Source organism: Tyto alba, unplaced genomic scaffold, assembly GCF_018691265.1.
Source record: "Tyto alba isolate M040663 unplaced genomic scaffold, T.alba_DEE_v4.0 Super-Scaffold_41, whole genome shotgun sequence".
Lineage (NCBI taxonomy): Eukaryota > Metazoa > Chordata > Aves > Strigiformes > Tytonidae > Tyto > Tyto alba.
In genome coordinates this window covers 11,558,332-11,571,806 of record NW_024881317.1, presented here as the reverse complement: position 1 = coordinate 11,571,806, position 13,475 = coordinate 11,558,332, and the positions used below count along the sequence as shown (strand labels likewise).

Genomic DNA, 13,475 nt, shown 5'->3' with positions numbered 1-13,475 from the left:
AGATAATAAAAATTGGAAAATCTGTGGTGGTGGTTTTTAGAAGAATAATTTTCAAGGATATAATCATTCCTAGCTGGCACTGGGACTTGAAGCAAGCCTTGTGCAGTGACTAACTGGAAATTGCTGTATTTTAGGGTTTTTTTCCGAAACTATCCATGATGTCACTAGTGAATATAGGAACCAGTGAGTCAAGTTAAATGTGTTGGCTAGGCATTGCTCCAACTGAATTATCCTGTGATCAAAATAATGTTTGTGTCCTCACATCCCACACACTTAACTACAGTTTAATCTCTGTGAACTCTTAATATTATGATAAGAATTTCAGCGTTAGTCTGAGTAGCGATAGTGGTAATGTTCACGTCCAAATGGAGAATTTCCCACGGCTTTGACGGCACAGACCTTTGTAGCAAACAGTGAAAAGAACCTTTTCTATCCATTCTGCTTCCTGTGAGCAAATATTCTATTCCTCATTGTCTGTAAAAAAAAATCATTCCAAGTGCAGGGTAGCTATAACAAAAATTTATCACCAGCAATATTTACCCTACCTGTAATTCATTATCACCTATTTTATTCTAGTTCTCAACAGGACCCGCTGTTCGTTCTCTTTTGCACAGAACGAAAAACCAACCTGATGAAACTACCACCTGTGAGCAAGGGTGTAGGGTAGATGTCACATGGAATATTTATTGTGTCGTTTAGCTCTGAAAGCACTGCTAAACATATTGCTTCTTATTTGCTGTTCCAAATTGAAATCATATATGTAATTAGCTACCAGATTTCTTTGAACAGATGTCCATATATTGAAGTAATACATTAGTTGCTTGTAATGAGCTAGAATCACAGTTTTTGAGAACTCTGAGCTCTTTCCGAGTTGTCCTGCTCTTGATGCCAGTCCCTGCTCACCTTCTTTGTTTGCCTTTATGGTAGCACTTACAGTGAAGCCAAGAGAAGTTCACGAATTGATATTAAGTGTGTGGGCATCTTGTTATTTTTTTTTCCTAATGTTTCCAGAGAAATGTGAGATAAAGCAGATGAATATGCATATGGTATGTTTTTTTCTGCACTTCTTGCACTTCTTTCAATGCCTTTTTTATCATTTTCAAAAATTTCAGCATATTAATCTGATGTGCGTGTATCAGAGCATCTTTGTCATATCTATGAAACAGTTCTTTCTCAAATATCTAATCGCAGCAGAAACTAGGAAAGGTTTTCATGCTGTTCTATAGAAAGAAGTAACAACTTTCTAGAATAATGAAAGCATTTAAGCTGCATTATAGTATATGAGGCAGAAAATCAAAGCTGCTCTGACAGAGTTCTCTTCTGTACCATGAGACCAGAGAAACTGCTGTCATAGATCGGATGAAGGGTCAGCCTAGCCTGGTATCCTGTCTCCCAACAGGGCCAGCCTTAAGACACACCCTAGGGTATAGGAAAAATAGGGCAAGCATATATTGTACTATGTAATAATTTCTCTTTCTGATGCTTAGTCCATATGTCCTACCTCTCTCTTTTCCCAGGACTGCCTGGTGTCAGTGTAGGGCAAGTGAGTTCCTTCTGGTGAAGATAAGCGCTCAACGTGGAGTACAGTGTCAAAGGTCGTGCTGCCAAAGATAGGTCAGGATGTGTTTTCATGTCCAAAAACTGGAATAAGGAGGAATCTACATGTCTGTTCTTCCAAACTGATAATAATCCACATGGAGGACTTGGAGGAATTCTGGAGATACCAGACCAAATCCCAGTGCTTATGTGTATCTTACATGAGAAAAGCAAGCCACAGTGGGGGGCAAAAGATGTATTTTCCCAGCTCAGCAATCTAGGGTGCCATCAGTGGAGGAAGATTCATCCTGCAATGTAACCTGGTTTCATTTTGAAGGTCAGGAAATCCACAAACAGGTTCATTGCTGCTTTGTATCGCAGTTCTGGAATTGGCAATAATGGTAGTGTCTTTCCTTCTAGCAGCATAGGGACTGAAGACTTGCGGGGATGTAAATATACTATCTTCTTGGGAAAACACAGTCCTGCAATTTAAAAAACAAAAACAAATTAAAAAAAAAAAGTCCCCTCTTGCAGTGTCAAATTTGTTACGTGCTGGTGCCTTGTTTAATGACTGCTGCTAGCACAGTAGTTCAGTGTGCTAGAGTAACATGGCTGGTTTTATTTGTTTTTGGAAGCTCTTGAGCTTTTTCTCTCCAAGTCTGATGTTAATGTGTCTTACATTCATGACATGGATTACTGTGAGACTTCTGAAAGATTGTTTGAAAATGCGAAAAGCTTAGCACAGAGGCAGCTCCTCTTAGAGATATGCTCTATCTTACACATCAAAAGAGCACAGATGAGAACATAGGAGAGACTGTACAAGCCCTCAGCTGGGAGGAGTTATAGAAACACTTGCCAATAACCTGACTACGTTAAACCTTTTCCAGAATGCGTGAGTCTGAGAGAGAAAGGGAGCTATAAAGGGGGAAGCAGCTAGCAGGGCACCAGACCAACCTGCCTACAGCTCCTGAAAGGTCGTGGCCCAGGTGTGAAGAGGTGCTTTTAGAAGGAATCAGTATGGAGCCTGAAGAGTACAGACAGAGAGGTGAGTGATCCTCTGCTCTTGGAAATAGGTGGCATTTGCCCACGGAGATTAACTGTTGTAGGGCTGGGAATGGTACCCAAAATTAGGATGGGCTATATACTCTTTATTTGCACACGTGTCCTTGAGACTTAAATCTGCTGAGGCTGAGACAAAAAAAGTGTCCCAGGGTTGAGTTTAAATTAATGGATTTGGCGTCAGTGGATGATTTAGGCTTTTTTGTCTTACATTTAAAATACTATAGGAAAGCTGCAAAACTGTGATTCTGAATAAACTTGTGCTAAGGGGCTATGCACTGGCTCTGCCCTGGCTGACACCATGAAACTTCAGTGATACTGGCATTGTTGTGGAGGTGGGGAGCAAACTTTGGTTCTGTGGCTGGAGGAGGTTGCCTGAAAAGTGGAGAAAAGGTGTGAACTTGTGCAGCTGTTTTCAGAGGATGCAAAAGGGGATATGCTGTAGCAATAGGGAAGCATGGGACATTATGAAAATTACATTTCTAAGAAATGCAGTTTCAGTTAATTTGTAGGCAAGACCTGTCTGTCTTCTCAGTAACCAAACAGACTGTACTTGTACCGTGGTTGAACTGTAAAGGTATATTTGAGCTATTCAGTGACAACACTGCAATAACCCTGTGAATTGTTCTGTCCCCATGAAGCCTGTTCTAGAAGCTGTGTCCGTACATTATTAGATGGGACGAGCAGGGTGTAGGAGTTCCTGTGGCTATCCTGGGAGCAGTGTTCCAAGCTCTGTCCAATGCTAATGGCATATTGCGTTTTCCCTCAATCAAAACTCAAAGCACTGGTTTGCCTCTTCCAGGGAAAGAGATGGTGGATTACATTTACCAGTACCTGAGCAATGTGAGAGAGAGACGCGTGACTCCTGATGTACAGCCAGGTTACATGAGAGCCCAGTTGCCGGATTCTGCCCCAATGGACCCAGACAGCTGGGACAACATCTTTGGAGATATAGAGAAGATTATTATGCCTGGGGTAAGAAATAAAGTATAATCGCGACAGGAAGAAGTCGTTACTACCTGGGGTGAACACCAGATTCTGGGAATGCAGAGGTTCTGCAGAACATTGATCTAAACAAGTAAAGTACCCAAAATGTAGAATAAGTCAGTCTTGTAGACATTATGTCCCCAGAAGGATTCTGGAGGTTACTTTTGTATTCCTAACTACAATTTTAGGAGATAGACTGAATGTATTTTGAAATTACTTTATACATTAAGAATAACTCATGTTTGCTCAGAGGGAAACAATGATTTTTCTGACACTGGTGAATTTAGCTTCACAAGGCCTCTACCTGCTGAAATGCATCATCTCAATTTCAGAGATGTGGAAACTCAGGTGCAGCAAGGTGAAACATCTCTTGCCCAGGGTCATGTATATATAAGACTCGTCTCCTGCTATTTGAATGTAAAGATCTCCTTCCTCTCATACGTAATTACTGGAGGTTCTGCTAAAGGAGTTCACATTATGTAATTAAAATTTATGTAAGAAGCTGTTTCAAAGCCTATTCTAAAATTTTTGTTACAGATGTTTGCAGAAACTTGGTCTGGTATAGGAGAGGTATTCACATTAAATATGCTTATGCTGGTGTCCCACATAGAGGCTCCTTCAGGTGTATAGAGAGGAGCTATATAATTGTAAACTGTGTGTAGCTAAAGGCAAGCTGTTTGACAAAATAAACAAGAGCAACTTTGTTGCAAAGATTCCCCTTATAAAGATAAATATTGTGATAAGTATTTCTGACTGTGTTGTGCAATGTTTAAAAGACCATTCTTTCCTGTTCAGAATCTTTGTCTGCCTGTTTAATTCAGATAAATGCTTTTGCTGTAATTTGGAATTTATCTAATAACGACACAGTGTTATCATTTGCTAGTGCTGCACTCCTGTTGATATTATCTCTGTAGCTTTCTGCTAGCAGATCTGTAATTGCACATATTATGTTGCTGTGGATCCTTTTCCATCACTTTAGACAGATGCTAATCACTACATCTCTTGCAGAATTTTGTGACGTTTTCAGACTTAACTTCTAGATAATTTTGTTCTAGGTAGTCCATTGGCAAAGTCCACACATGCATGCCTACTTTCCAGCTCTTACTTCCTGGCCTTCGCTCCTTGGAGATATGTTGGCTGATGCAATTAACTGCTTGGGATTCACATGGGTAATTTATTTTTTGGTTGTTGTTACTTTAGGTATTTAGCGTTCTGAAGACAATGTTTTCCCCAGTGTTGAAGCCCAGATTTTTAAATGCATGTCTCCATATAAGAAAGCTTCTAAACCTGTAAGAAATTGGTGGTTATAGTCTCCATGTAGTTGTATTAGATTAGCTCATTGCATACACAAAAACATCCATTCCCGTGTCCTCAATCTAGTTTTGATAGATTTCTGTTCGTTTTGCAATGTAAACCAATTATTTTGTAAGTGGAAAGCTGAATGCTGCAGAGCAGCTTTCATCTTTCTTTTGCTGCTCTTCAAAATGTGTCCCTTAACTCTCAGTTGGAAGACAGATCAGTGCCCTTTCTCTTTAGGGACCAAGAACATGTACTTGTGTGGTGCATTGCAGTTCCATGGTTTTGTCTCAAATGTCTCACTTGTTTGCTTTTTTTTTGTTTGTTTTGTTTTTAAATTTTTTTTTAATGAATAAAATTACTGAGAGATTAGAAGGTCCACACTGAGGTGATGCAGGTAATCTGGAGAGAGCATTTGCAGGCAGCTTGTGAGAGTCTCTGTATTTGGTGTTCCAAGAGAGCAACTGGCGATGAGCAAGATACCTGAAACTCACCCTCAAATGCAAACTTGTCATAATAGAGGTGTGGATTACAGAAGTCACCAAACAACATATTTTTTGTTACAATACCATTTTGTTCTGCTAGGTATGGGCCATAGTATTGCACAGTTAGCTGCTTATATATCCAATGCTATAAAGCTCATCATCTGCCTTTGTTGCATCTAGGTGAGATTTCTCCCAAGGCAATTAAACAGTATTAATAGCTATTAATTAAAATGTGATATGTGGTTTACTATAAGTGTTATGCTCCTACTGTGTTTGCAGTGAATTACAGACTGATTCTCTTTTTAATTATTTTTTTTCTAGGCCTCCAGTCCAGCCTGTACAGAACTGGAAATGAACGTTATGGATTGGCTGGCTAAAATGCTGGGCCTTCCAGATAAATTCCTGCACCACCATCCCGGCAGTGTGGGCGGAGGAGTATTACAGGTAGGGTAAATCAGAGGTGGCCTCATCAACATTTTGTTTTCACTCAAGTGAATTTCCCTCTGGGTGATAGTTTTCCTGGAGACAAAACCAAGATTTGCTCTATGGCTCTGAATAAAGACAAATACCAATTAGACATTACTTTCCCAAATTTTATTATTAAATATAAAAGGTTATAGAATAGGAATCGCTATTGGTTTTAGTCCTAATTGTATTATGGACGAGGAGCAGGTACTCTTGCGACCTTACTAAGGATAAATGAGAGTCAGATTTGGTTCCTTCAATCTGTTTTATATCACCAGATTATTCACTGAAGTGATCCTTTAGCGAATAAGAAGGATTCCCTATCACTGTCCTTTTGCCACTGGTCCTTAGCTGCACAAGAAACTGTTTTTCCTTTTTCTCATGTCTGCTTTGTGTCTCTTGAGAGTTGCAGGATCAAGGCCTGAACCTTTCAAAAGGCCTAAGCAAGTATCCCTCAGAATCAGTGCTGAGGCTCTGTGTTGTTATAAGGAGCTTTGCTCAGGTTTGTAATTTCTATGGGAGATATTTCATTTTAGCTGTAGAAGAGCAAAAGGAAAATGCGATTTATTTACTCCCCCCAACTTGGTCCTGGACATTAAAAATATACAGCAGTTAAAAGGCTTTGTTTTGTGTTGCTGGCCAAGAGAGCTGCTTATCAGCTAATGACTTTCCACTACATCCCAACAAAATGGTACTAGAAATAAAAGGGAGTGGTCAGCTGAGCACTTCAATGACTTCAGTAAAACCCTGATAAAGTAGCAGTTTGTTGCAGTAAATGAGCAATGTCTTTGCAGAGCACTGTGAGTGAATCAACCTTGGTTGCACTGCTAGCAGCAAGGAAAAACAAAATTCTGGAGATGAAGCTTTCTGAGCCAGACACTGATGAGTCCTCACTCAATTCTCGCCTCATCGCTTATGCATCAGATCAAGTAGGTTCTTATGGTTACAAAGAAAACAAATTTGCTTCTGCTGTCTCACCCAGACCATACAATGTGAACTTGCATTTCTGTATCAAGAGAAAAACAAACATGAATGCCTCACAAGCATGAACGGATCCTTCTAATGTTGCTTTCTGCAGATGGGGAAGCGAAATCTGTGAGAGATGAGGTTTTGTAGAGTGCTGGCAGTCCTCAAGAGAGTGTCTCACATGACTAATTTCTGCACTTCCTTCCTGTTTTTCACAAAGCCTTACTCCAGTAACTAGGTGCTGATCTCATGCTGCTTCAGCTCTTGTTTCTTCACAGCTTCCTTCCACTTGGAGGCAGGCATGCTCGGGGCATTACCTCAGAGCTGCTTCTGGTTGTGGTCTTCACTCTAGGTCTCTGTGCTTATTCTGGGAGAAGACATCTACACAGTACTGTGCCTCTGCCTGAAAACCTGTTCTGTGCTTGGACTCCTGAACTGAACAATCTTATTCCGCTGTGAAAAATGCAACAAGAGAGACTGGTTCTCTCTTAGTATAAAAGGGCTTTTTCATGTGAGGGGTTTTGGCTGACCCACAAGCAGGCATACTTCAGGGGTTTTTACCTTCTTGTAGCAGGGAGAAGGGAATAAACTGAGGTTGATCCATTTCTAGAGGCTCCTTTAAGATCTGAGTTTTGATAAATGTCCCTCCAAACATCAGGTGAGGATGCCTATTATTACATTTTAGAGACCAGTACCCAAATAAATGGAGCATATGTATTCCTTTGAATTACAGTATATTATTTATTTCAATTACTCAGAAAGAAGAAACTTTCAGACTTGTATTAATATGGATTATAATAAGGACCTTATCTCTGCTTTACTTGCAACCACTTTCTTTTATAAGGCCATGACTTGTCACAGCTGTTCAGCCTCAGAGCTTGCTTTCTTACTGTATTTTTCTTTGTTTAAAGGCACATTCTTCTGTAGAAAAGGCTGGCTTGATTTCTCTTGTGAAAATGAAACTTCTGCCTGTGGATGAGAACTTTTCCCTCAGAGGTGAAACTTTGAAGAAAGCTGTTGCAGAAGACAGAAAGAAAGGCCTAGTACCACTCTTTGTACGTTCAGCTTTCTGGTTGGGGGTGTTGACACAATGTTAAAGCCAACATAAAATTACATCTGAAACATTTCTTATGGTGCTAAAATACATTAGCTGAAGGTTAAAACATTACAAGAATTTCTATTTTATTGAGCAAAAATGTTAATATCATTTTGACTATCTATGATAGCCTCTCCACTTTTAAAGTGCTGCATCCATTTATTAAAAAAATGCCATCTTTAACAGGTTTATTTTCTTCTAGGTTTGTGCAACTTTGGGTACAACTGGTGTCTGTGCTTTTGACAATCTCTCAGAACTGGGTCCAATCTGTAAGTATCTTTTTTGCTTGATTTTAAACCATGATAGCACAGAAATGTAGGATGAAAATTTTTCATACCAAAACCAAGGAGAGTAGAAACACTAATCAGCTGAGTTTTTCAGATGTGTCTCAAAGATTGGTGGAGTCAGTGCAAGACTTTGCAGTGATTTCTGTAAGATTTAGATGAGGATGCTAAAATACATTCTGTTCAAGATGGGTTAAATTTACCAACTGATAAATCTTTAATGTGGTTATTCAGGGAATACTGACTGTATGCTATAGAGTACAGTACTCTTGTAGGATGGATATGTAAATACTTGACCTAGCAAAGGAGTTTTGAAGGTAGTGTTTGGTAGGACATCCTTTGAGGCCACCAGTTCAATAGGTAAATTTGACAGGGTTGCAAATTCTATTCCATCATAAATTCCGATGAGTAGCTGCTGAAGACCTGTGGCACTTTCTCTTACGGGTCAGAGTGTGGCTTCTATCTCTGGGTCCTTTTTGCTTGCCACTGTGTCTTTATTCTGGCTTTGTGTAACTGAGTTGTATCAGGGAATTTCACATAGTAAAAAGGCAGGTGAGAGAAATCAAACATTAAAAAGCCTCACTCGTATGAAATACAGAATAGTGAATTTTGAATCCATCTGTTTTCAGCATTATCCTGTATTTTGGGGTTCTGGACCCACAGCTTTACAATAAAACTAGATCATCAATTGTTTATCTTGCTGTTTTGTTGTCAGCCTGTCCACCTCCTGCAAAAAAACATGCACCTGGTTTTCAGAGAGGAGCGATTAAACATGTACCGTGATTCCTTATGGCCTTAAATAACAATTTCAATTCCAACAGGTGATGCTGAGGGACTCTGGCTTCATATTGATGCTGCATATGCAGGAACAGCATTTATATGTCCTGAATTTCGTTTGTTCTTGGATGGAATTGAATATGCGGATTCCTTTACTTTTAACCCTTCTAAATGGATGATGGTTCATTTTGACTGCACTGGATTTTGGTGAGTAAAGGCAAAAAACAGCACCAAAAGGGTGACATGCAAATTGCAAAGTCTTTGCACAATTTTTTGCTAAATACAGTTCATTCTATAATTGATAGGGTTAAGGATAAATACAAGTTACATCAAACCTTCAGTGTTAACCCGGTCTACCTCAGACATCCCAACTCAGGAGCTGCTGTTGATTTCATGGTAAGTTATTTGAGTTGATATTTTAAATTGCATATAAAATGTTCAAACAGACTGTGAAAATCCTCACACGCTGGAGCATGCTTATCTTATAGCTGGTCTTATTTCATAAAAGCATAAAACCAATTATAATGAGATCCTAATGCAGATTAAATAATAAAACTTTGAAGTGAGCCTTGGTTATGAAAATTAATTATAAAATTGCTTTCAGAGGTAAAGATTGAAGTACTTAAGATTTTTACACAGATGGGGATCCAGCCTTGCCTTTTTACTTAGAGGGATAATTTCTGTACATTGTGTTGCTGAAGTAATTCCTACTGATGGTTTTTGGCTGTTTTTCTTGTATCTCTGATATGTCATAAAAGAGAGGAAGGAATAAGCAATGGAAACACCATGCTTTGAAACAGCAGTAGAGTGAATTACATTTTTCTTCAGATTAAGTCATTCACATGAGAGCTAAGAGGCATTTCACTTTAGATCCGTTTCACAGCAGATTTCAGTACAGTAAAACAAAAGAATATTCACTGCCAATTGTTTCTGCTATGATCTCACCCTAGTCCTAAAAAGATAATTGTTTTCTTGAAATCAATAGTGCTTTTCACTAGAGAGTGAGAATGTAGAGCAGAGTGGAAAAAAATATATCAGTGAGTCCCTCTTGTGGTTAAATAGGACCCTGCATGTAACTGTGTGGCTTCCTAGTATTTCGTTACGTATTTGGTCACTCTTGCAGTAGGTGTTACTTCCTCTGACAGAGGCATCTACCACTCTATCAACTCTTGCTGTTTATAGTCGATTTAGGAAAACGTTCAGGATGGCATTTAAATATACAAAATACAGGAACTGAAGTGAGCGCCCAGTCCTAAAGTGTAAATGGACACAAATTGATAATGCTCTTTAAGTGCAAAAAGGTGGTGTTATTAGCTGGTAATTAACTAAAGAGTCTAAGCATGTCTAGTCCACGGATTAAGGGGAATAGCCCAAATTTATTTTTGCAAATAATTGAAAAATATGTAGACATAGCACTTCTTTGATGGGTATTTCCTAGCTTTAGCACATTTTCAGTAATATGAAATTATTTGTGTCAACAGAGATTTCTGACCCAAGTCTGAAGCAACAGAAGTAGCAGTGTAAGGGGACGCTCCTTTCTGTTGGTTTTGCACTCATTGACACACTGTTGTGTTTCCACAGCACTGGCAAATTCCACTGAGTCGCCGATTTCGTTCTTTGAAGCTGTGGTTTGTGATTCGTTCATTTGGGGTGAAAAAGCTTCAAGCTCATGTCCGACATGTATGTGAATTAACAACGCAAACATAAATGTATTATTTATTGGTAGCTGAGTTTAATGAATTCAGTGATACAAAGATGAGTAACAGAGAGCTTATCTGTGAACACTAAACGTGCTGATTTTTCTCTTAAATAATCTGTAAAGATTGACTATGTAGACAAACCATTTCCTGTACACTTCTTGGAAGCAATAGGCAATGGAAAGTGACTGGATAAGTCATTGCCTTCTGCACATTAGTGAGTACTAATCTGTAGAAGCTTTCTTTGGGGCAAGGAGGCAGCTGTTTGGGAGGCAGGCGGTGATGGACGGGTGAACCCATTGCTGTGAAAATTTGCAGGCTTAAGTCTTTGTTGGAGTGTAAATACAAGGGATCACATTGTGGATCAATGGTTGCTGCAAAAGGACTAATCTGAGAAGGCACGTTCTGTTTTCAAACCTTCTAGAAAGTTCCTGTGTATAGTCCAGTTACTCTTGATCATTGTCAGGTGTTTGGGCAAACAGAGACAGACTTTAAAATTCTTAGCTTTGTTGTCATTCTACTGTTTGCTATTATTTATGCATTGGAATGATGTGTTTTAGTAAGGAAAGGAATTACTTTTAACTACTTAATTTAGTGTCTTACAGTGGGTTTGTAACAAACCAATACATACCTATTTTTTTTCCTTAATTATAGGGTACTGAAACAGCCAAATTCTTTGAATCCTTGGTTAAAAGTGATCCACTCTTTGAAATCCCTGCCAAGAGGCATCTTGGACTGGTTGTATTTCGTTTAAAGGTAAAGATTTGGCCTTTTGCATGTCTCTGGAATGAATTGACCACAGCTGATCTCTTCCCAGACATTAAGAATGGTGAATAAACCTTTGTGTAAGAATTTGCAATGCTGGAAGACTTACAGAGATGTTTGAATGGCACTGGAAGTTCTAACTGTGTTATTTTTCTAACTATATTATTCTAACTGTAGTGCTGTTTTTCTTTTTTTTTCAAACTATATTTGAAACAGGGTCCCAACTGGCTGACAGAAAAACTCCTGAAAGAACTAAGCAGTTCTGGCAGGCTCTTCCTTATTCCAGCAACCATTTATGACAAGTTCATCATTCGCTTTACTGTAACATCTCAGTTCACGACCAGGGAAGATATTCTGCGAGACTGGAACATCATTCAACACACTGCAGCCCAAATCGTTAGCCAGAATTATGGGTTGCACTGCATCAATTCTGGTGCTGGGGCAACAATCCCTAATATGATAGTTAAGTCTAGTTCTGATGCCATTAGCAATGCTTCTCAGCTTTATCTAGATGGGGGAAAATACAAAACACCTTCTAGAAAAATAGTAGTTCAGCCTAAGAAGTTAGAAGCGAGTCCCAGTACGTGCGTGATTAGTCAACAAGTGAAAGTTCAAGGGGATCCTCTAGATGACTGTTTTCCAGAAGATGTCCAGGACGTTACCAAACATAAGTTAACCTCCTTTCTATTCAGTTATCTATCTGTTCAAGGCAAGAAAAAGACGGCACGTTCCCTCAGCTGCAACAGCGTGCCAATGACTGGTATTCTTGAGCAATGTAACCCCAAACCAGCAGCCGCTGACAAGAAGGAGTCTCGTGCAAATGCCAGAATTCTTTCCAGGCTGCCTGAAGAGGTGATGATGTTCAAAAAAAGTGCCTTCAAAAAACTAATTAAGTTCTACAGTGTCCCAAGCTTTCCAGAGTGTAGCATTCAGTGTGGCCTTCAGCTCCCTTGTTGTCCTCTGCAAGCCATTGTTTAACAAGTAAAAGAGATTGGTGCTTAAGAGCTTTCCAGGTAGAAAGAGAACCAAAGTTTGCTTATTCATATGCAATACTAAAATGTTACTTTGTTCAATATGTGAGCGGTGGCAATGACCGCTGAGAAAATTCCTGTGCTTTTATTGGTGGAAACCTTGTGTATTTATAGATTAAAATGTCAAATAAATCTTGTAGGCATATAACATGAAACTCTGGTTTGTAGACTGTGGTAAAGGAAATGCCATTTCTGCCTTATCAGTCCTGCTAATGGGCAGTTTCCAGCTGGTAGGCTAGAACCATTTTGCCCAAATGTGCTGGCCTCAGTAGGTGGTAAACAATTTAGCTTTCTATTTGCACCACTGACTTTTTTTTTTTTTTTTTTTTATACCTTGACTTAAACTCCCTAGACTGCTGAGGATCTGTGTGCACAGACGATGCCAACATCAATTCCGAACTGTGCAAAAAGAAGGGTGCAACCTCTGTAAGAGATACTGCTGTATTGCCCAAGTTTAAAAACACAGCAGCCCTCCCATTCCATCTGTGCTACTCAGTTAAGGTGCACAGGAGGCTTTATGCAACCATGTTTCAAGAGCCAAGCACCTGTGACCTTTCTCATCATTACCTAAGGTCTGTAAATCACAAGTGCATGAGGAAAGAGAGTAAGAATGATATTTCACTCTTTCTCATAACAGAAAAACTAAGGGGCATAAGAGAAGAAAGGGTCTCTATGCAGCAACCAAATTTACTGCTGCAAGAGGCCATTAATGTTTTTTCAATAATAATTAAAAAAAAAACGAGGAGAGAAAAATATATTGAGGGCTGCTTTAAATTTGGAGCTATTACTGTTGAGTCAGGAAGCATGATTGCTGGGAGATTATTGTGGGAAAGCACTGCTAGATGCTTGCTGCCTTCTTTACAGGTGTTTCCAGATACCTACAATCACCCCATCCTGAAGGCAGCATATTCTCAAGTTACATAAAAATGAGTCTGGTTAATTAGAACAATTTCCATACCTTTATACAATATCAGCTAAACTCAGGTGGGGTATGTTGAGGTATGTGTTACAAGAAGCAATAACATTTGGCC

The 13,475-nt window shown here is 39.2% G+C and overlaps 1 protein-coding gene across 4 annotated transcripts; it reads left to right on the top strand.

Annotated features, from left to right (window-relative positions):
- The first annotated feature begins 164 nt into the window (after positions 1-164).
- On the top strand, positions 165-12,599 carry HDC (histidine decarboxylase). Of its 4 annotated transcripts, none has more exons than XM_042804378.1 (13): positions 165-1,046; positions 2,424-2,581; positions 3,398-3,570; positions 4,638-4,751; positions 5,685-5,807; positions 6,623-6,757; positions 7,706-7,849; positions 8,093-8,159; positions 8,996-9,158; positions 9,257-9,347; positions 10,533-10,631; positions 11,303-11,404; positions 11,630-12,599. In XM_042804378.1, the coding sequence occupies exons 2-13, from the start codon at positions 2,554-2,556 to the stop codon at positions 12,389-12,391; spliced, it is 2,001 nt and encodes a 666-aa protein (XP_042660312.1). In that variant the 5' UTR covers positions 165-1,046; positions 2,424-2,553; the 3' UTR covers positions 12,392-12,599. The 4 variants fall into 4 exon arrangements, with proteins under 4 accessions (XP_042660312.1, XP_042660310.1, XP_042660311.1 ...); XM_042804376.1 differs by having other exon boundaries at positions 1,518-2,581; XM_042804377.1 differs by lacking the exon at positions 165-1,046 and adding an exon at positions 1,092-1,614.
- Positions 12,600-13,475: the final 876 nt, after the last annotated feature.